The sequence below is a fragment of the Bos taurus genome, chromosome 4, assembly GCF_002263795.3.
Source record: "Bos taurus isolate L1 Dominette 01449 registration number 42190680 breed Hereford chromosome 4, ARS-UCD2.0, whole genome shotgun sequence".
In the NCBI taxonomy this organism is placed as follows: Eukaryota; Metazoa; Chordata; class Mammalia; order Artiodactyla; family Bovidae; genus Bos; species Bos taurus.
In genome coordinates this window covers 89,170,313-89,192,671 of record NC_037331.1, presented here as the reverse complement: position 1 = coordinate 89,192,671, position 22,359 = coordinate 89,170,313, and the positions used below count along the sequence as shown (strand labels likewise).

The 22,359-nt window shown below is 35.5% G+C and overlaps 1 protein-coding gene across 11 annotated transcripts in view; it reads left to right on the top strand.

Moving 5' to 3' along the window:
• The first annotated feature begins 2,105 nt into the window (after positions 1 to 2,105).
• Positions 2,106 to 22,359, top strand: part of POT1 (protection of telomeres 1) — a 98,351-nt gene continuing 78,097 nt past the window's right edge. For 2 of the 11 annotated variants that reach the window (XM_024991138.2, XM_005205667.5), the window contains exons 1-5: positions 2,430 to 2,484; positions 3,293 to 3,422; positions 5,712 to 5,784; positions 9,479 to 9,570; positions 21,208 to 21,321. In XM_024991138.2, the coding sequence (XP_024846906.1) occupies positions 3,300 to 3,422; positions 5,712 to 5,784; positions 9,479 to 9,570; positions 21,208 to 21,321 (402 nt within the window). In that variant the 5' untranslated portion in view covers positions 2,430 to 2,484; positions 3,293 to 3,299. Of the gene's footprint in view, positions 2,245 to 2,429; positions 2,485 to 3,237; positions 3,423 to 5,711; positions 5,785 to 7,867; positions 8,000 to 9,478; positions 9,571 to 21,207; positions 21,322 to 22,359 lie in introns of those variants that run through there. The other 9 variants (XM_005205670.5, XM_015470412.3, XM_002686916.7 and 6 more) reach the window with 9 other exon arrangements.

Here is a 22,359-nt window from a genome sequence, read left to right as displayed (position 1 = left end):
CTGGCAAAGATATTTGATACAAATGAACTTACAAAACAGAGACTCACAGATTTAAAGAATGAACTTGTGGTTGCAGGGAGGATGATGGAGGGAAGGGATAGGTAGAGAGTTTGGGATGAAGTACACACTGATGAAAGTGAAAGAGGAGAGTGAAAAAGTTGGCTTAAAGCTCAACATTCAGAAAATGAAGATCATAGCATCACTTCATGGGAAATAGATGGGGAAACAGTGGAAACAGTGTCAGACTTTATTTTTGGGGGCTTCAAAATCACTGCAGATCGTGATTGCAGCTATGAAATTAAAAGACGCTTACTCCTTGGAAGAAAAGTTATAACTTTTAGATAGCATATTGAACCTAGATAGCATATTGAAAAGCAGAGACATTACATTGCCTACACAGGTCCACCTAGTCAAGGCTATGGTTTTCCAGTGGTCATGTATGGATGTGAGAGTTGGACTGTGAAGAAGGCTAAGTGCCCAAGAATTGATGCTTTTGATCTGTGGTGTTGGAGAAGACTCTTGAGAGTCCTTTGGACTGCAAGGAGATCCAACCAGTCCATTCTAAAGATCAGTCCTGGGTGTTCTTTGGAAGGAATGATGCTAAAGCTGAAACTCCAGTACTTTGGCCACCTTATGCGAAGAGTTGACTCATTGGAAAAGACTCTGATGCTGGGAGGGATTGGGGGCAGGAGGAGAAGGGGACGACAGAGGATGAGATGGCTGGATGGCATCACTGACTCAATGGACGTGTGTTTGAGTGAACTCCCGGAGTTGGTGATGGACAGGGAGGCCTGGAGTGCTGTGATTCATGGGGTCGCAAAGAGTCGGACATGACTGAGTGACTGAACTGAACTGAACTGGACACACTGCTATATTTCAAACAGATAACCAACAAGGACGTGTTGTATAGCACATGGAACTCTGCTCAATGTTATGTGAAGCCTGGATAGGAAAGGAGTTTGGGGGTGAACAGATAGGTATATACGTATGGCTGAGTCCCTTCACTGTTCACCTGAAACTAATCACAACATGGTTTATTAATTGACTATACTCCAATATAAAATAAGGTTAAAAGAAGACTCAATGAAAAGCCATGAATTCTTTGCTTATTAAAACTCTCCCACCTCTCTTTCCCCCTCTATACCAGCTTTCTTCTTCCCTTTCCAGTCCTTTTCTTGCATGTTTCCCCGTGGTTTCAAACCTTGAGTTGCCACGTTCTACTAATCCCAAATAAACACATCCTTGTTGGAGAATTATCTGGTAGTCGTACTTGTTTCAGATCAACACAGAGAATAAGAAGGAAAAGTTGAAAATAGGTTGAGAAAAGATGTGTAATTGACCCCTTGGATAGTTTTCCTCAAATAACCAGCTGCAGAGCTCAAATTGTTATCACAATATGAATACAGGGATGGGAGAGAAAGGGAAGATGGACTAACACATGTGCTTTCTGCTGAAAAAAAATTTTTTTTTCTTCAAATATGTTAGCTATTTCTTCCTGCAAATATATATGTACAGCAGATGTTTCAGTCCAAACAGCATTGGAAATATTTATGTGAATATTTATTTCATTCTAGTTTTGCACTGGGTGGTTTCACTTCAATGATTGGAGGGCAAAATCAAAAATAAGCAGAAGATTCACATTTAACAGCATCTCATTAATTACGGTGGCTCAGTGGTAAAGAACTCAAATGCCAATGCAGGGGAGGCAGGTTTGATCTCCGGGAGGGGAAGATTTCCCTGGCAAAGGAAACGGGCAACCCACTCTAATATTCTTTCCTGGGAAATCCGACAGACAGAGGAGCCTGGCCAGCTACACATGGGGTCGCAAAAGAGTCTGACAAGACTTAGCAACTAAACAGCTCATTAATTATAGCATAAAATCATAGTCCTATAAATCATTGAAGTGGTTGATCAAATCTGAAAAGTAGCATTCCTTCTTGCTAGATTTATTTCACTGTAAAAACTGCGTTAGAGCTCTTGCCTTTAGGGGAAGACAACTGGGAACTAAAATAAGGGCCCTGTCCCCAGGAGCTTCCAAATCTACCAAACCCGCCTAGGTCTGCGAAAGGCTCTTCATTGGTTATTGGATTTAGGAAATGCGTAGCACCGCCTCTCCTCCCTCTGCCACCCGCTGGAGAGACTGCTCGAAATTGGCGGGAGCCGCCCGAAGTGGATCCGCGGGAATTCGGGGCGCGGGAGTAGTACAGCCGCCACCCTCCCTGCCACGCGCTGGATCCTCTCTAGGTATTCCGGTAAACTTTCAGCGCATTTTAGGCCTAGACACCATCTCACAGTTCGTCCTCCAAAGGCCCGAGAACCAGCCGCTCGTATGCCCTAGCGGTCGTGTACGCATGCGTGGGACTGGGTTGCTGCCGTGCGTGTGACGTCACGAGCGCGCCCGCCCGAACGCTTCCTAGTTTTTCTTTTAAGAGAGCGGGTCAGTCAATTTCCAAGTAAGTTTGGAGATCTTGACGTGGTTACGAGGTGAGTCGGGACCTGAACCGGTATTATGAAGAGCCTGGTTTAGTTTAGATCAACATTTGGAGGAGTTATTGCAGGGAAAATCTTCATATTTGTCTTTCTCGTGAGCTTACTTGTGTCGAGTATTTTAGCGTTTTGTGAGCAGCTGACTTCAGTTAATCCATGTCTCTGCCCTCAGACGGTCATCTGGCTTGAAGAAGCTTGGTGCGCACACACTAAAACTAAATATCGATACTAGTGCGTGTCCCAGGCAATAAGTTTGGGGAAAAAAAAGAATCTGAAAATGCGCAAGTTAACAGCAGTTCAGTGGTTTCTTTCGACTGCATAGGGGCTGGAGGGAGGAGGCAACATATATTTTGGAGTCATAAACTTTTGGGGCACAGTTTACTTACACGATGTTACAACTGCCAAAGGGATTTAAAAACAAGCGCGAAACTTTTCAGCCTCCTTTCGCTTCCTCAATAGTTTGTACATTTTAAAGCACAGTGGTAAAGGCGGTTGTTAGTGCCCTTTTCACAGATCCTAAAGCTGAATTATACAAGTAGTTCTTAAAATACAAGACTAATAGAAAATGGTTAAGTTTGAATGCTTTAGGAGGATGTGTGTATTGATCATCTAATAAAATTACAGAATAATTCACCCATCCTTCTTCTCCCCCAACAGTGATGACTAACTAAAAAGGAAAAGCAAATCAAAGACGCTTAAAGCAAATTATTTACTACATTTTGGATAAAATACTGGTTTTTGTGTTTTCAGCAGTAAGTTATCAACTTCCCTAACTGAATTTGCTTTCCATCACACTATGAAGCAGATCTGATATGCCACTTGAATTAATAAAAGAAGTCAATGGAGTGCCTGAAGTTGATCTGCTAAATAAATTACACAAAGTGGATATCAGATCCCTACAGCCTGGTAGTGATTATGACAAGAAATATATCCAGGTAAGAACTGACACAACTCAGAATAGTTACTGTTTGTTTTCTGAAGTTGGATTGTCAAGTGCCTTGGAGTGGTTTTTATTTGAACTTATCCTGATGTGAGCAACTGAACTTCTTGGATGCAGAGGTCAATAGTTTTTCTCAAATTAGGGAAATTATTGAGTAATGTTTCTTGGATTTTTTTTTTCTTGCGTATTATTACTCTTCTTTTTCTGGATGTCACTTACATGTATGGTTGCATGTTGGGTTCTTTGATATTGTCCTTCTGGTCTGTCAGGTACTGTTTGTCTTTCTTCAGTACTGTTTTGTTTTGTGTTTTTGCTGAGGATTTCAGATTGTGGAATTTCTATTGATTTTGTCTTTTAAGTTGCTGAACTTTTTGGGGGGTTATAGCCAATATTTTTTATGCATATTCAGTGAATTTTTAAATTTTAGTTGTTGTGTATTTAATTTTGGGTCAAAGTTAAGAATGATGGGAAGCAGGTAAAGGGCTTACTGACAAAAGGTGTCATATAGTAAAAGAGAAATGATGTCACTTTTCAGTTTTACCCTGTAATCAATATTCTTCATGTAGACATTTGTTATCTTTCATTTTTTTTTGTTTTCCATTTTCCTGATATTTTCTGTCATATGAAATAAAGTTCTATGTATTACAGCTGGTCTTCTCTACTTCATTGTATTTAAATTCCTAATCAAATGTTGTGGGTTTTTTGTTTGTTTTTTTGTTTTTCAAATGTTTTTTATTATTTGCAAACTCACTTCACATTTGGTTGATTAGGATGATGCTTCTTGCATCAGTTCAGTTCAGTCGCTCAGTTGTGTCCTACTCTTTGCAACCCCATGAAGCCAAGCCTCCCTGTCCATCACCAACTCCCGGAGTTCACCCAAACTCATGTCCATCGAGTCAGTGATGCCATCCAGCCATCTCATCCTCTGTCGTCCTGCCCCCAATCCCTCCCAGCATCAGAGTCTTTTCCAATGAGTCAATTCTTCACATGAGGTGGCCAAAGTATTGGAGTTTCAGCTTTAGCATCATTCCTTCCAAAGAACACCCAGGACTGATTCCTTTAGAATGGGCTGGTTGGATCTCCTTGCTGTCCAAGGGACTCTCAAGAGTCTTCTCCAACACCACAGTTCAAAAGCATCAGTTCTTTGGCGTTCAGCTTTCTTCACAGTCCAACTCTCACATCCATACATGACCACTGGGAAAACTATAGCCTTGATTACAGACCTTTGTTGGCAAAATAATGTCTCTGCTTTTGAATATGCTATCTAGGTTGGTCATAACTTTTCTTCCAAGGAGTAAGCATCTTTTAATTTCATGGCTGCAATCACCATCTACAGTGATTTTGGAGCCCCCGAAAATTAAATCTGCCACTGTTTCCAGTGTTTCCCCATCTTCTTGCATACTTGTGTTTATTAATAAAATGATTTGATTAATTTTCTTTCTGATGGATCATTAATATTATTACTGTGCTGTACCTAACTTCATCATTCTTATTTTGGGTGTTTGATATAGAAGAATTTAAGTGAAATATTTTTAAAATTCTAGCATTTTTATTGGTGTTATTAAGATAAACCCTTTTAGATATAAATGAAACGTCAGTTTGAATTCTTACATTCCTTTTTCTAACCTGCACATGTCTGCAGGTATCTCAACATTTCTTGAATTTTATTAAATGCATTTTGCTATGAAATTCACTGGTTTTTAGTATATATAGGTCTGTGAGTTTTGACAGATGTATAAAAATGTGTAACTGCAACCATAATCAAGCTGTAGAACAGGCTTTCACTCCCCCCAAATTTTATAGTCAGCTGCTACCTTAATTTCAATCCATGGCGACCACTTTTGACCAGTTTTCTCAGGTTATATAGTATTTTTTGCCTTTCAAGAATCCATGTAAATTGAATCTTACAGTGTGTAGAGTCACACACGACTGAGTAGAGTCCTCAGTCGGACATGACTGAGCAACTGAACTGAACTGTATGTAGCTTCTTTCTTTTAAAGTATCAATATTATATGTTACACGTATCAGTATGTAGCCTTTTGATTGTGGCTTCTTTTCACTCCTTGCAGTTCTTCAAGTTGTTACATTTATCAATAGTATTACATTTTATTGATTGCTGGAATTCCACCATAGTCTGTTTATAACATTCCCCAGTGTAGCAGTACTTGGATTCTTTCCAGTATTTTGTAATGATGAATAAAGTAGCCTTAAAAACTTATTCTAATTTTAATTATGTTATTACAGTCTCTTGGATTTACATGTAACTACTTTTCTTTCACTTCAGGGAAAACTCTCACTTATCTCTTCTTTAATTTGTGGTGAAAATAGAAGAGCTGTTTTAAAGATTGGACTTCAAGGTAAATGACAAGACCATTTCTGCTTAACTTTTTGCTTATAATCTAGAAATGGGTAACATTATGTATACATACACATGTACCCTGGAGAAGGCAATGGCACCCCACTCCAGTACTCTTGCCTGGAAAATCCTATGGATGGAGGAGCCTGGTAGGCTGCAGTCCATGGGGTCGCTAAGAGTTGGACATGACTGAGCGACTTCATTTTCACTTTTCACTTTCATGCATTGGAGAAGGAAATGGCAACCCACTCCAGTGTTCTTGCCTGGAGAATCTCAGGGACGGGGGAGCCTGGTGGGCTGCCGTCTGTGGGGTCGCACAGAGTCAGACACGACTGAAGTGACTTAGCAGCATTAACAGCACACATATACCCACAAAAATCATTTTTAGTATGAACATCTATGGAGTGAAAATTTATTCTTTTACTCTAGCATCAAATATATGGATTGAAAAGTTATTATTTTCCTCTCTTAATCTTTTTCTTCAAAGTCTGTCCACTCCCCACTCCCCCATTGCTTCTGTTTTGCTTCAGATTCCTTTAATGTCCTACCCAGATATTACAATGGCTAACTCATCTCCTTATTTTCTAGTTTCATTAATGTGACCCAAACAGCAAATTGTAAGATAATGCTATTTTCAGCATGTTATTTCTTTCCTAGATGTTACGTGAGCTAATTCTTCTCCCTAGTAACCCTTAAATAATCTTGGTAAGAGTTTAGAATACTTGGAGACCAAAGTAAATCTATTCTGAAGTCTGAAATTAGTTGAATGAATGAAGAATGGCCTACAGCAGGGAATGGGAAATAAACTTTGAAGTATATTTCCAAAACTATTGGAAACCATATACATAACGGACACTGTTCTAGGTACAGCAATGTAGCTAGCAATATAACAATGACCAAAACAAAGTTCTTGCATTCATGGAGTTTACATTGTAGGGGAATAAATAAATTCAGCAAATAATTGTACAAGGTAATAATTTACAGAAATTTGGTTTGAAGAAAAATAGAGCAGGGTGTGGTGGCGTGCCTGATGTATTATCCTTTTATATATTCCTAGGTTTGATTTGCTAATGTTTTGTTAAGAATTTTTGCATTTAAATTTATGAAAAATATGGTAGGAGTCTGTCTTTTCCTGTAGTGATTTTGATTGGTTTTGATGTTGGGGTAATGCTATCCTTAGTGAAGAGTTGTTCATGGTCCCTCCTTTCCTATTTTCTGGAAGACTTTACCTGGAATTGTTTGTTTCTTCCTTAAATGTTTATAGAATTCACTGGTGAAACCACTTGTATATGGAGATTTTTTCATTTGAAAGATTTAATTCTAAGTTCAGTCCCTTTAATTGACATAGGGCTATTGAAATTATCTCTTTCTTTCTTGAGCAAGCATTGGTAGATTGTGTTTCTAAAGGAATTTATCCAGGTCATCTTGGTTGTCAGTATGTTAGTGTAAAGTCATTCATGAAATACTTTTTATATGCTTTTATTGTTGGTAGGATCTATAATGATGTTGTATTTCATTGATTTGATAATTCATGACTTCTGTCTCTCTCTCTTACTTTTTTCCTGATCACTTTGGCTGGAGATTTATTGATTTTTAAAATCAGCTTTTGTTTTAATTGATTTTGATTTTTCTGTTTTCCTATTTTCACTAACGTTTCTTTTCTGTTAACCTGCTGTTAACTTCAGTCATTGTATTGTTAGCTTCTAATATTGTATTTTTCAACTCTTTAAGTTCCTGTTTAGTTTTTTTCATGTCTCTCAGTTCTCCTCACCTATTGTCTTCTACTTTTTTGAACATGCAGTTTTAATAACTGTTTCAAAATCTTCTATGTCAATGCTTTTATCACTGTTATTTCTGAGTTATTTTCTATTGATCCCCCCCAGCTCTCCACCCTGTTCCCTCCCTACCCCAGTTCTTATGTATTTTTCCTTTCTACATTGTTGGTACTTTTTTTAACTGAATGCTGGACATTGAGAATTTTATATTATCAAATATTGGATTTATTTGTAATTCTTTAAATATTATTTGTCTTCATTTTGGAATACTGTAAATTCTCTTGGAATCAATTTGATTAACTTTGTTAGGATGGGTCTAGAGCAGCGTTTATGTCGGGACTAATTTGCCCTGATAACCAAGGAAGTGCCCTTCTGACAAGTTTACCACGTGCTTTGTGTATGAGGATTCCACTCTGGAGCCAGAGCAGTTCACAGCACTGTGTGAGTCTCAGAATTATTCTGCCTCTTTCTTTCAAGTGGTTCTAATTCCTTTCTGGGATTCTTTCCTCCTGTGCTTTTGGAGATCAGTACTCAGCCAAAGACCCAAAGGCACTCATCTCCAGAGCACTTGTCTATGCTGCTGTCTTCCTTTCAGCAACATGTCGCACAAATTCTATCCACTTTGCTGTCCTCAAATCTGAATTCAGTGAGGCTGCTGGGCTTTCTTTAGATTTTTACCTCCATTTTCTGTTGCCTGGAATCTCCAGGAAATAAACTAGGGCTCTGGCTTTGCTTTCCTTCCCAAAGAGAATAGTTTCCTGCACTTCCTGTTGTCCAGCGTCTGCAAACTGTTGTTTATATATATAGTTGTTGTTTTGTTAGTTTTCTCGTTTCTTTAAGGACAGAACAAATCCAGTTCCCATTACTTTGTCATGGCCAGAAATAGACATCTGACAGGGCATTTACTATACTAAAGAAGTAAGTTATATCTTGATTAGAAGCCATTGTATTTTTATTTTTGAGAACATTAGTGTTTCAATTTATGTATCTACTTATTTTGAGGAATTGGATGACAGAAGTAAGTGAAAGGAGGTTATAGGCAGATGTGTGATAGTTTTTTCATTGCTGGTGATAAAGTAGCAGATTCAAGAGTTACAAGTTACACTGCAAGTTTTGGAAAGATGTTTCATGTACTTCATAGATACATGAAAGTCTGAGATGAGAGCAGTTGGAGTAATTGAATGTTTGAAAGCTGATATTAATGAGACCTCTCTCAGATGTTACAGTAATTGAATCTTAGCATTTGGCCTTGCTTCAGTGATTCTAGGAGGTGACCTCTGGAGAACAAAGATTATGGAGAGTCTTCCCCAAAGCCAAGAATTTCCAAATGAGATTCTTCGTAGCATATCTGTTTCTTCTTTTCCAAATAATTCTTATTGTCAAAATCACAAAAAGCTCAGTTTTTACACACACACTGCTCTTTTACTCTTCAATGTATGGGTGCTACAGAGAACTCACTTGTTTAGGTTAAAACTTAAAGTTCTAATAATTATATATTACCAGAAGTTCAGTAAAAATAAAAGTATTTGGAGAGTGATGTTATACAGTATAAAAATTGAATTATTTTTATTTAGTTCTTATTCAGTATCTTCTTCAGTTCTTTTGATGGTAACCATGGGAAAGTAAATTGAAAGTGATCATTATGTGATGTTAATGTGGTATTTACAGAAATTTGTAAAGCATATTATAGTTGAAACTGTTATAATTTTGGTTTTAATGCCTAGTAGCATTCTGTACATTATTTTGGCAGTTCTTAAGGTGATAGAGTAAACTAAAAGTGAATTATAAGCATTTTAATTACTCTTCTTCATGATTTTATTTTGAAGTAACTATAGGTTTTAGAATTTAGTTGTCAGCAATTTTTTTGTGTCTATAAAAGTTCTGTATCTGAAGTGTTTTTCTGTGTGTGTTTCTCTATAGAACAAGATAATTCGAATTCAGAGATCAGCAAGATCAATATATTATTTTTTGGAAGCTTAGCCAAGGACTGTGCTAAAGTTTTCTATGAAGGGGTAAAATATTTTTATATTACTTTATCTCTTTAGAAATAGAATTATTGATCATGCTATATGTATCCTACAAGCCATTTTTTAGAAATTCATTATAGATTTGCAGATGTATGAAAAATTATACTTTTTTAAAAAGCAACATCCTTAAAATTGAACACTCCAAAGAGATTAGTGTAACTTATCATTGACAGAAAAAGGGACAATTTTTCCTCTCACTTAAGTTTAATTTTCAGTATTCAATAGACTGTCTTAAAGATAGGTACATTTTTTCTTACTTAAAAATAATCCTTACTAACTAAAAAATAATATGAGCTAAAGTCTATATGAGTATGTCTATAATATTTTCTATAATTATTATAAAATAAATGCCTGCTAAAATCCCCAACAAGATGATACCAAACCAAACCCAGCAGCATATTAAAAGGAGAGTAAACACCATGACCAAAGGGATTTATCCCAGAAATTATGTTTGGTTCAACGTAAGAAAATCATTATACTACATTATATTACATTGTAATAGCATCACTGACTAGATGGATATGAATTTGGGCAAACCCCAGGACATAGTGGAGGACAGAGAAGCCTGAGTGCTGTAGTCCATGGGGTCTCAGAATTGGACAAATTTAGCTACTGAACACCAACAAAATACATCACATTAATAATAGAACAAAGGGGTAAAAAACACAAATAATTATCTTAATTGATGCAGGAAAGGTATTTGAAAAATTCTACATACTTTTGTAGTCAGAACACTCAGAAAAATCGAAGGGAACATCGTAACATAATAAAAGTCAATTATGAAAAACCTATAGCTAATATACTCAATAGTGAAAGACTGAAAGCTTTCCTCATAAGGCAGGAACGTGAAAAGGATGCTTGCTTTCACCACTGCTATTCAGCCTTGTACTAGAACTTCTAGCCAGAGTAATCAAATAAGAAGAAAAGAAAAGACATCTAATTTGTAAAAGAAGAAGTAAAATTATCTCTCTTCTCAGAGTAGGAAGTCAAGACATACGTGGAATAACAGGCGAGTTTGGCTTTGGAGTACAAAATGAAGCGGGGCAAAGGCTAACAAGAGTTTGGCCAAGACAATGCACTGGTCATAGCAAACACCCTCTTCCAGTACACGAGAGATGACCCTACACGTGGACATCACCAGATGGTTAATACCGAAATCAGATTGAATATATTCTTTGCAGCTGAAGATGGAGAAGCTCTGTACAGTCAGCGAAAGCAAGACCGGGAGCTAACTGTGGCTCAGATCATGAACTCCTTATTGCAAAATTCAGACTTAAATTGAAGAAAGTAGGCCATTCAGGTATGACCTAAATCAAATCCCTTATGATTAAACAGTGAAAGTGACAAATAGATTCAAGGGATTAGACCTGATAGAGTGCCTGAAGAAATATGGACAGAAGTTTGTAACATTGTACAGGAGGTGGTGACCAAAACCATTTCTGAGAAAAAGAAATGCAAAAAAGGCAAAATGATTGTCTGAGCAGACCTTACAAATAGCTGAGAAAAGAAGAGAAGTGAAAGGAAAAGGAGAAAAGGAAAGATATACCTATCTGAATGCAGAGTTCCAAAGAATAGCCAGGAGAAATAAGAAAGCCTTCTTAAGTGAACAATGCAAAGAAATAGAGGAAAACAATAGAAACCAGTAGACTAGATCAATTTTCATTCCAATCCCAAAAAGGGGCAATGCCACCAATGTTCAAACTACTGCACAATTGCACTCATTTCACATGCTGTCAAAGTAATGCTCAAAATTCTTCAAGCTATGCTTTAACAGTAAGTACATGAACGAAGAACTTTCCGATGTTCAAGCTGGATTTAGAAAAGGCTGAGGAACCAGAGATCAAATTGCCAACATCCATTGGATCATAGACAAAGCAAGGATATTCCAGAAAAACATCTGCTTCATTGACTGTGCTAAAGCCTTTGATTGTGTGGATCACAACAAACTGGAAAATTCTTAAAGAGAGGAGAAAACCAGATCACTTCACCTGCCTCCTGAGAAATCTTTATGCAGGTCAATAATCAATAGTTAGAACCAGAAGTGGAACAACAAACTGGTTCCAAATTGGGAAAGGAGTATGTTAAGGCTGTATATTGTCACCCTGTTTAGTTAACTTCTGTTACATCATGTGAAATGCCAGGCTGGATGAAGCACAAGCTGGAATCAAGATTACCATGAGAAATATCAGTAACCTCAGATATGCAGATGACACCACTCTAATGGCAGAAAGAGAAGAGGAACTAAAGAACATTTTGATGGAGGTGAAAGAGGAGAGTGAAAAAGCTGGATTAAAACTAAATATTCAAAAAATGAAGACCATGACATCTGGTCCCATCATTTCATGGCAAATAGAATGGGGAAGCAATGGAAACAGTGACTGACTTTATTTTCTTGGGCTTGAAAATTACTGCAGACACTGACTGCAGCGATGAAATTAAAAAAGATGCTTGCTCCTTGGAGTAAAAGCTATGACAAACCTAGACAGCATATTAAAAAACAGAGACATCACTTTGCTGACAAAGGTCCATATAATCAAAGCTATGATTTTTCACTAGTCATGTATGGATGTGAGAATTGGACCATAAAGAAGGCTGAGCGCTGAAGAATTGATGCTTTAAAACTGTGGTGCTGGAGAAGACTCTTGAGAGTCCTTTGAACAGCAAGGAGATCACACCAATCAATCTTATAGGAAATCAACTCTGAATATTGATTGCAAGGATTGATGCTGAAGCTTCAGTACTTCAGCTACCTGATGTGAAGAGCCAACTAATTGGAAAAGACCCTGATGCTGGGAAAGATTGAGGGCAAGAGAAGAGGGTGATAGAGGATAAGATGGTTGTATGGCATCCTTGACTCAATGAACATGAGCTTGAGCAAACTCAGGGAGAAAATGAAGAATAGGGAAGCCTGGCGTGCTGCAGTCTATGGGGTCACAGAAACGACTGAGCAACTGAACAAGTCTCAGATGACCTGATCCAATATATATAAAATCTTTAAAAATCCAAAAAAAAAAGCTGAGAGGGCTAATATATATGAATTTAGAAATGTCGTAGGGTACAAGATAGACACACCAAAATCAGTTCTACCATCCAATAGATGTGTTTGCTATGCTGTAAATGTTCTAGATCTGTGTTCTCAATATGGTAGCTACTTATCTTATTTGGCCAATGTGCACTTAAAATATGGCTTGAGGAACTGAACTTTGTATCATTTTAATTAAATAGCCACATATGGTTAGTTTTTACTGTATTGGACAGCACATCTACAGAAATTAACCACTCTGGTGTATAATACAGATTTTTTTTCTGCATGTGTATTAAAATGATTTAAAATTGTTTTTTAATAAGAATCATATGACATCTTTGATGTTAATTAGTGATCCTCTGGATATTTGCAGAACCGGTTTTGGCAATTAACTAATATTGAAGCATATAGCTATAAAAATTACTGAGTCATAGATGTCTCCTGATAAATTGTTTAGTATTAGAAAGTACTTCTAAAATGATGCTACAGAAATATTAGATATATGGTTGATTTATGGTTGTTACTAACAAGTAAATGATACAGGGAAAAACAATGCAAAACAACAAAGTCAGATGAGATTGTCTGTACTCTGTCTCTTTTTTCATTTACATTCATTTAGGTTCAGTAAACATTTATTAAGGGCTGACATTTTGCTTGACTTTGTGCTAGGCTCTAAAGAAACCAAAATGAATAAGACACAGTGCTTGACCTTATGGTGTCCACTCTCTCTGGTCTATTGGAAATCATTTAATGGTGGTGACTATAATAGAACTGGAGTAGCAACCTCAATAAACTGAGGATGAATCTGCCTGGAGGATTTGGGGAAAAGCATCAAACAGTAGGCACAGAGTTTTTAGTGGAACATTTTATCTGTTAGTCTTTAAAATTTTTATTATGAAAAATTTCAAACATATGTATAAGTGGTAAGAATTGAATAATGACTGTCCATATTCTGAACATCTAACTTCAGTAGTAATCAGTATTTAGGCTCTTACTTCATCCATTTCATCTACTCATTTTACTGCCACAGATTATTTTGAGGCAAATAGCAGGAGTTATATAATTTAAACCCTTAAAATTTCAGCATATAAAAGAGAAAGCGTCCTTAAATTATGTATATATGTATATGTATGTATGTGTTTATGTGTATACACAAATGAATACATACACAATATAATTATACTACTGAAATGTTAACATCAGCTTTTATAAATCATGACATCATCAGCACAGTCATGTATACACACACACACACACACACACACACACACATCTGTGTATATTTCTCTTTTCCTATGTATTTGTATACATGCATAAGCACAATTTCATCATTATGCCTACAATAATTTATATATATATAATATCAAGTCTGTTCCAGTTTCCCTGATTATCTCCCATATTATTTTTCAATTTATTTTCTTCTACCAGGAAGAGATTTAAGGTAGAGGAATCAGTGAGAGCTTAACAGTAATTCAGAAACTGTAAAGACGAAAACTAATAAGGCACTTGTTGACTTGACATAGAATTGATTAGTTGTATATGTGTTTTGTGTTTGGAGTTTGGAGACTGACGTGAGAAAACATTGCTACTATTTGTGTCAGAGAATGTTTTGCCTATGTTCTCTTCTTGCTAAGTTTCTGTGAAGAAGTGGTAAATCAGTTAATTTTTTTCCTTAATTTTTAATTGGAACAAAAAAAAGAATGTAGTCATTTATTATTTCCTCAGTGAACAGCTGTTATTCAATCAGTGGTGTATCTTAAAATCTTACTTTAAAACTTGAGGAAAGCAAATAGTTGCCATGCAGTTCATGTTATAAATCTCCTAGGATAGTTCATTAGGCTGTTTCTCTCACAATAGTAACCAGAGTGACTTTTGATGCAATTTAAAAATGTTTGATTGTGATACAGTTTTAACAGTTGGTATACTGTGAAGTTCTGGAGGCAGGTATACTAAAAAAAAAAATGTACTACCTGACAGCCTTATCAGGAAAGTGGTCTAGGAAATAAAAGTTTATAAAGCTAGTGTATGACACACACAATCAAATCTGCTTGAGGTTGTTTAGTTAGGGTAAAAATCAGTATCTCTGTATAGCTATTTTAATGAGGCACTTCTATGAGTGGCTCCAGTAAAGGCCTGTTACTGTTATTCCTTATTATTATTCTTGCCCTTAAAGGCATGACTTTATTTCAGCTTTGTTTAAATAATTAATATTTATGATGACAATTCTGAATTACTAAGAATTCAGTGTTTCATAAAGACACCAAATCATGTCTTTTTTTAAGAAAGATATTCTTCAGAAATGATGAGAGGGAGGGAGAGAGGGGAATGAAAGTGAGAATACTTAGTAGGTGTTTAACAGGGAAAGTTTCACTCCCATCACTTACTCCCATTATTAGATAATACCACTGCTATGCCATTTTTTTGGTATCCTTCCAGTGTTATATATATATGTATATATGTATACTTACATATGTATGTGTATATATATGTATATGTAAACTCATATGAGTGTGCGTTATCAAATGACATCATAATAACTCTAATCATAAACATAAACATCATAAACTCTAATGTGCGTTATCAAATGACATCATACTATCCATGTTTTGTAAATTGCTTTATTTCACAACATATCTTGAACATCTTAGAGAAGTGTTTTAAAAAATACATGGTATTGAATATTAGGGATCTATTTGGTTATATTTTAAATACATTTTTATCTTTATCTTTAAAATTCTTATATTTATTCTTGTTTGAAAAGCAATATAAAAAGTTTATAATAAAATAAATTAGCATGTGTGCATTCTATAAAACATGTGTGATATATTAGATATTAGTATTTTTCCTAACTGATATGAAAGGTGTTTTCTGCTATTGAAATATATTTTAAGTAGGTATTCATTAAAATATGATAGAACTACACAACTAATTCGGAGAAGGCAATGGCACCCCCCTCCAGTACTCTTGCCTGGAAAATCCCATGGATGGAGGAGCCTGGAAGGCTGCAGTCCATGGGGTCGCTGAGGGTCAGACATGACTTCACTTTCACTTTTCACTTTCATGCGTTGGAGAAGGAAATGGCAACCCACTCCAGTGTTCTTGCCTGGAGAATCCCAGGGATGGGGCATCCTGGTGGGCTGCCGTCTATGGGGTCGCAGAGAGCTGGACACGACTGAAGTGATTCAGCAGTGGTAGCATACAACTAATTAGTACTTGTCTGGTAACAGGATATTGATAATGGTGAGTCAAAGTTTCTCCTTTTTAAAATATAATGGTGAGAAGACTGAGGTCACAATTTAGTTTAAATTCTTTCTGCATTTAAAATCATGAATGCTCATCATCTAAGAGGTCTAATTAGGCTATTTATTTTAGAGTTTTTAGTGTCTAGGGTAAAGATTGTTGCAAATCAAAGGTAAAACTTTTTGCATAAAAGGATGAACTTTATACTACAGTTCTTATACCATTCTTCATCACTTGTTTTCTTAAGCTTAGCTCTGTGTTTAAGTACAGCAGTCCTAAAACATCTTTGCTAGATTAATGGCACATTTTGCAAGAGTACGAATGCTCTGATTGAAACTCCATTCATCTGAGGCATTTTTTTCAGTTTTAGCTTCCGTTTAAAGAAAGTTTTAACATTAATATGTAGATATAAAATACAACTTTTTCAAAGTACTTAAAAATTTTTTTCAAAGATCTTACCACAAAACTGACAAAATTATAGACGTTTGTTAATATATTTTTTCCCACCCCTCTAAGATTTAGTTTTGAAAGGGCAGGTAGAGTAGTACCTGGAAATCAGAGATCTGGATTCTTGTCTTGTTCTACTATAATTAGCTGTATGTGACCACAGACTGCTCATTTATCCTCTCTGGCCCTTATTTTCTTATCTGAAAAGTGAAGATATACTTGATTATATGATTTCTAAGGTCCTTTGCAATTCTAAAATGCCAGGTTTCTATGAAGTAAGTTTTGTGGTAGTTGTATAGTTTATGTTAAGATTTAATGGAGGTTTATTTTGTATAATATGTGTGTATGTTTCATGTGTATATTCATATGTTTCAGTGTTCATTGAGTTGTCTGAAGATTTGTTGAATGTTTTTTGTCTTCTGTGCTTGATGTCTGAAAAATCTTAACTGATTAAGACAGTTATGAACCTTGCCATCATGCAGTAATTTTCAGTGGAGAAAAGTGGAATTAAACAACTATTATGTAATTAATTATTTTATCCAGATGTGATGTGTACTGAGAAGATTGAGTAACAGAATAAGAAAAATCTCAGGAAGAATGAGCACAGGGGTACTAGGAGAGTAGATCATCCCTGCATGAGGACCCTGGAATGCTAAGGAATTATGGGAAGGCAGAATTCCATAGTTAGTCACACAAAATATGACTGTTGGACTGTGGTGGGGGTATCAGATCATAAAACGATTTGAGACCACTTAAAGATTTTGGTTTTCATGCTAATATTGCATGTATTACTTCCAATTATGTCCTTGGTGTTACACAATACAATAGATGCTAGTAATACCCATGAAATACATTTCTTATGTTAGAGAAATATTTTCTGTCAGTCACTGTACTATCAGTGATATCAGGTGCCTGACTTTTCCCTGTACCCTTTCACTCTTTAGCAGTGTTCTAAGGTGTAATAACCTAACAATATTTGCAAGTTCCGTATAGTAAAAATTACTTTAGTGCTTGGTAAAGTCAGATAAATTTTTCTTTTTGGATTATCAGTTGCTTCATTTTTTCTCTGCCCTTTTCCTGCTCAGTCATGAGAAATTTTAATGTATTATCCATTAAAATTAGCAAATTAATATACTAGTTTTGTGATTTACATTTTTGATATCTATTGATTTGCTTCCTATTGCACCACTGATTGTGTTCATCATTAGGAAATATTAGCATGTAAAAACCATGTTTGTTTATATGCAAGTAAGTTGCCTGATTTTTTTTTTTCTTTTTAATTGTTCACTTTTAAAGAACACTTATGTTAAAAAGATGTGTCCTGATTTCATTATCTCAGAGACTAATTTGTGGTAGAAATATTTCTTTTGGCTAAACTAAAAATTGTTTAGTGACAAGGACTCAGTCTAAGGCACTGTAACAAAAGGGAAATGACCTCTTTGTGATTCCTGAGTATTCTGAGTTAGTTCAAAGATGTCATTTCATGTTTTTTCACTTTTATAACATTGATGTAAAGATAGCGATTAAAACCTTATCATTTTTAGTAGCACGGTTATGCTTCTCAGGCTGATTTCCTGTTTCTGGTTTCAGTAGACTGAGATAGGCACCCACTCTGATATATCAGAATATTTAGTCTCACTACTAAACTGTGTATTTCCCATTCTTGTTTGAATGGCTTCAGTATGCTCTTCTCAGAAATTTAGAACAATGTATATTAAATCTCATTTTCAACTTAGTCTAGTGAATGTTTATACAAACTAAAACAGCCTATTATATGTTTATCTTTCTTATCCTCTGTGTATTTGAATTGAGAGCCATTATGATTAATAAATCATTAAATATGAATCCTAGGCCACTTATTTTTCTCTTTGTGAAGTTCAATATTTCTGTTTTTACCAGTACTGATTAATTTATTCAGCACATATTTATTGACCACTGATTATGAACAGCAGCTTCCACCAGTCACTTGTATGAGACACCCATATGGATAAGACATTCTTCGTCCCAAGGATCTGACAGAGTTTTAAGGACAGTAAAAATATTAAGAAAGTTTATAAATAACACAGAATATAAAAAATATTAAAATGATGTATAGGAGAGTTTAGAAGAAGGAAGAATTATTTTTCCTTCTCCCTTCTTTGGGGTACAATCTAAGATAAACCTCACAGGGAAGAAACATTTACAGCCTAGATTTTCAAAGATAGTTAGGATCAGATATGTGCAGAAGAGAAAAATGCTATTTATTATTAGTGGGGGCTCAGAAAATTCCAAAAAGATATGTGGAAAAGCACTAGATATTTAAGAGAATATGATTTATGTAGTATTGAATGGCAGTATCTGGAGATAAAACAGGCAAATTCAGTTAAGATGAGATCACCCAGCCCCTTCAGTGCAATTTATATGTGTAAATTAAACACAAATTCATGTTTATAGGGCTTCCCGGGTGGCTCAGCAGTAAAGAATCTGTCTGCAATTTAGAAGATGTGGGTTTCATCCTGGGAGGATCTCCTGAAAGAGGGAATGGCAACCCGCTCCAGTATCTTGCCTGGAGAATCCCATGGACAGAGGAGATTGGTGTGTTACAGTCTATGGGTCGTAAAGAGTCTGACACGACTAAAGCGACTGAACACACGACACACACATTTATAATATAAATATATATATACATATTGGGGAGGGATAAATTGGGAGATTGGGATGGACATATACACATTACTGTATGTAAAATAGATAACTGTAAGGACCTACTGTATAGCACAGCACTACTCAGCACTCTCTAATGTGATATATGGCAAAATAGTCCAAAAAGAGGGGATATATGTATAACAGATTAACTTTGCTGTACACTTGAAACTAACACATTGTAAATCAACTATACTCCAATGAAAATTAAAAGTAAAATTAAAAAAAAAAGTATAATAAATTAGACATGTTATTTTTCCTTTCTTAGATTATTTTTGGTTATTTCCATTTTGTTGATTATATGCTAGAGGAAAAGTTGTAACTTTTTTGAGTTGTGTTGCTAATGTTAAAATAGAACACACTTGGAAAAAGTTTTATTATGAATACGGAGAAGGCAATGGCACCCCACTCCAGTACTCTTGCCTGGAAAATCCCATGGACGGAGAAGCCTGGTAGGCTGCAGTCCATGAGGTCGCGAAGAGTCGGACACGACTGAGCGACTTCACTTTTACTTTTCACTTTTCATGCATTGGAGAAGGAAATGGCAACCCACTCCTGTGTTCTTGCCTGGAGAATCCCAGGGACAGAGGAGCCTGGTGGGCTGCCGTCTATGGGGTCACACAGAGTTAAACACGAATGAAGCGACTTAGCAGTAGCAGTGTGTCCTGCTTTTAGTAATTTATCTCTTTATTTAAAATTTTTTGCCATTGTAAAAGAAATACTTGTTATTCTTTAAAAGTTTAGTTTACCCAGAAAAATAGAAAAATGTGCATCTCTACCCCTAACATTTTCATTTAGTATATATCTTTATGTTTAAGACATTTTAAAGTAAAATAGAAAATAACATGAGATAGGTTATTTTTTGCATTTTGAAGAGAATATAGAACTGACAAACCAGTGACTTCCCTACTTCTGTTTATTTTCTTGTGTTAGTTTGATTAAACAACTTCACATCTTTGACTAAAATATTAAGTTTTCATTTAAATCAGAGTATACTGTTCTTAGGTACATTGGAAAAAATTTCATATTTTTTAGTTATAAAAGTAATTTATTCCTGAAGGAACCTTTAGAGCTCCCTAAAACAGGATAATGGGAAATCTTCAGTGGGAAGGAAAATTTTCTCCCATTTAACTATAGCATTAGCAGCACAGACACAATTATGTTTGCAGTCTCACCTGAAGAAAATAAGATGGAGAAATTTGCACAGCTAAAATATCTAGATAGAGCCAGAGATTTTAGAAAGACATTTTATGATCCTTCCTTTGATTCATGGATAGTTTATGGAGGGCCTACTTTGTGCCAAGCCCTCTAAATACAAAGCAGAATAAGACACCGCTTTGTCTTCAAGGTGCTCATGGCCCAGTTAATGGATCTAAATAGAGAATCCTGGGAATTGACACTATACTCTTGCAAATAAAAAATCAGTAATGCAGAAGACTTCTTTTTGGTAGAGATTAAAATTATTGAAGGAAATTGCCTAATGCTCAAGGATTTCTATATATCTTAAGGTTTTGGTGTTAAAATTAGAAGAGTAAGGTAAGAAAATATAGACATATATTTTTATAATAGAGCAAGACAAAATTCATTAAATATGGATGTTCCACTATTTGGGAAATAAAACAGGGAGATTTAACTAAAAAACGAGAATAGGAATAAATCTAGATTGACTTATTACTATTATAAACCTGAGTGGAAAGAAAATATCTTTGTTCTTATTAGTATATAAATGGAAGTTTCTTATTAATGTCTTCTACCTTGTATCTTTATACAGGTTTGTTTTATAACAGTATGGAGTTTTTGCACTAATGACATGTGCTTCTCCATGTAGTCTCTCTTGGATTTAGTTTCATTTAATATCCATTCTTAGTACTGTTGGCTCATCACTATCTCTTCATTGTGTTTATTTATGTAAGTTTATGCACATAAAGTGAGATAAACATTCATTTTTGTTGCTCTATTTGATAAATAAAAATCTCTACGTGATTTAATTAGTGTTTTCCTGGTCCATTAAGAGAGGCATTGTACTTGTCTATGCCTACATTACGGATACCCATTTTTGTAGGAGATGGTATTCTAAATCTTAGAGTCAGAAAACATTAAGTTTAGGGAAACATGTTTTCCATTTTACAGAAATGATTTCCTCTTTTACATAGTAATAAAAATCAAAATCTATGTGGCTTTCAGAATTATGTTATATTGATGGTTTTAAATTATTTTATTCTATATAGGACACCATTGCAGTGGCTGGATTTGTTGTTTTGTCAGCATCTTCATCTCCAAGCAGAGATGGTAAACATTGCTTATTTTTGAAAGCATCTGAGAACTTCAAATCAACTGTTTATGTAAGTGTGCAACTTTTTTAGTCTAATCATTTTATGATTTTAATGAGCTAAAGTGATGGAATAGAAGTATTTCTGTACATCTGCAGATAAACTATTTTGTCTGACTGAATTATTATAATTAAATATTTTAAGTTTAGAAAATAGAAATCCTTTTCTTAGCTTTATGTTTAGAATGACGCCATTCTAAACATTAGAATGACGCCATTTCTAAACATGAGAATGACGTCATTTCTAAACATGAGAATGACGCCATTTCTAAACATGAGAATGACGTCATTTCTAAACATTAGAATGATGTCATTTCTAAACATAATATCCCTTAAAGATAAGTAATTTGTTAATGAAATTCTTAAAACTTCACAGGCACTTTAAACCTGATCCTATTCTTTGCAATTGTACTGTCATCCTCTTTTGATGGTCTGCTTGATTTTGCCTTAAATTAATCAGATGCCCCTTTTTAGATAAAACTGATTTCCTCCTGTTATTGTTGTTCAGTCGCTAAATCTTGTCCAACTCTTTGCGACCCTATGGACTGCAGCACTCCAGTCTCCTCCTTTCTCTAGTGTCTCCCAGAGTTTGCCCCCTTCTTTTGCCTTCAATCTTTCCCGGAATCAAGATCTTTTCCAATGAGTTTCCGGATCTTCACATCAGGTGATTACAGCTTCAGTATCAACTTTTCCAATGAATATTCAGGGTTGATTTCCTTTAGGATTACCTGGTTTGATGTCCTTGCTATCCAAGGGACTCTGGACAGTCTTCTCCAGCACCACAGTTCAAAATCATCAATTCTTTGGTGCTCAACCTTTTTTATGGTCTAATTCTCACATCCATATATGACTGCTGGTAAAACCATAGCTTTGACTGAACAGACCTCTGTTGGCAAAGTGATGTCTCTGCTTTTTAATACACTATCTAGGTTTGTCATAGCTTTCCTTCCAAGGAGCAAGCATCTTTTAATTTTGTGGCTACAGTCACCATCCGCAGTGATTTTGTAGCCCAAGAAAATAAGATCTGTCACTACTTCCACTTTTTCCCCTT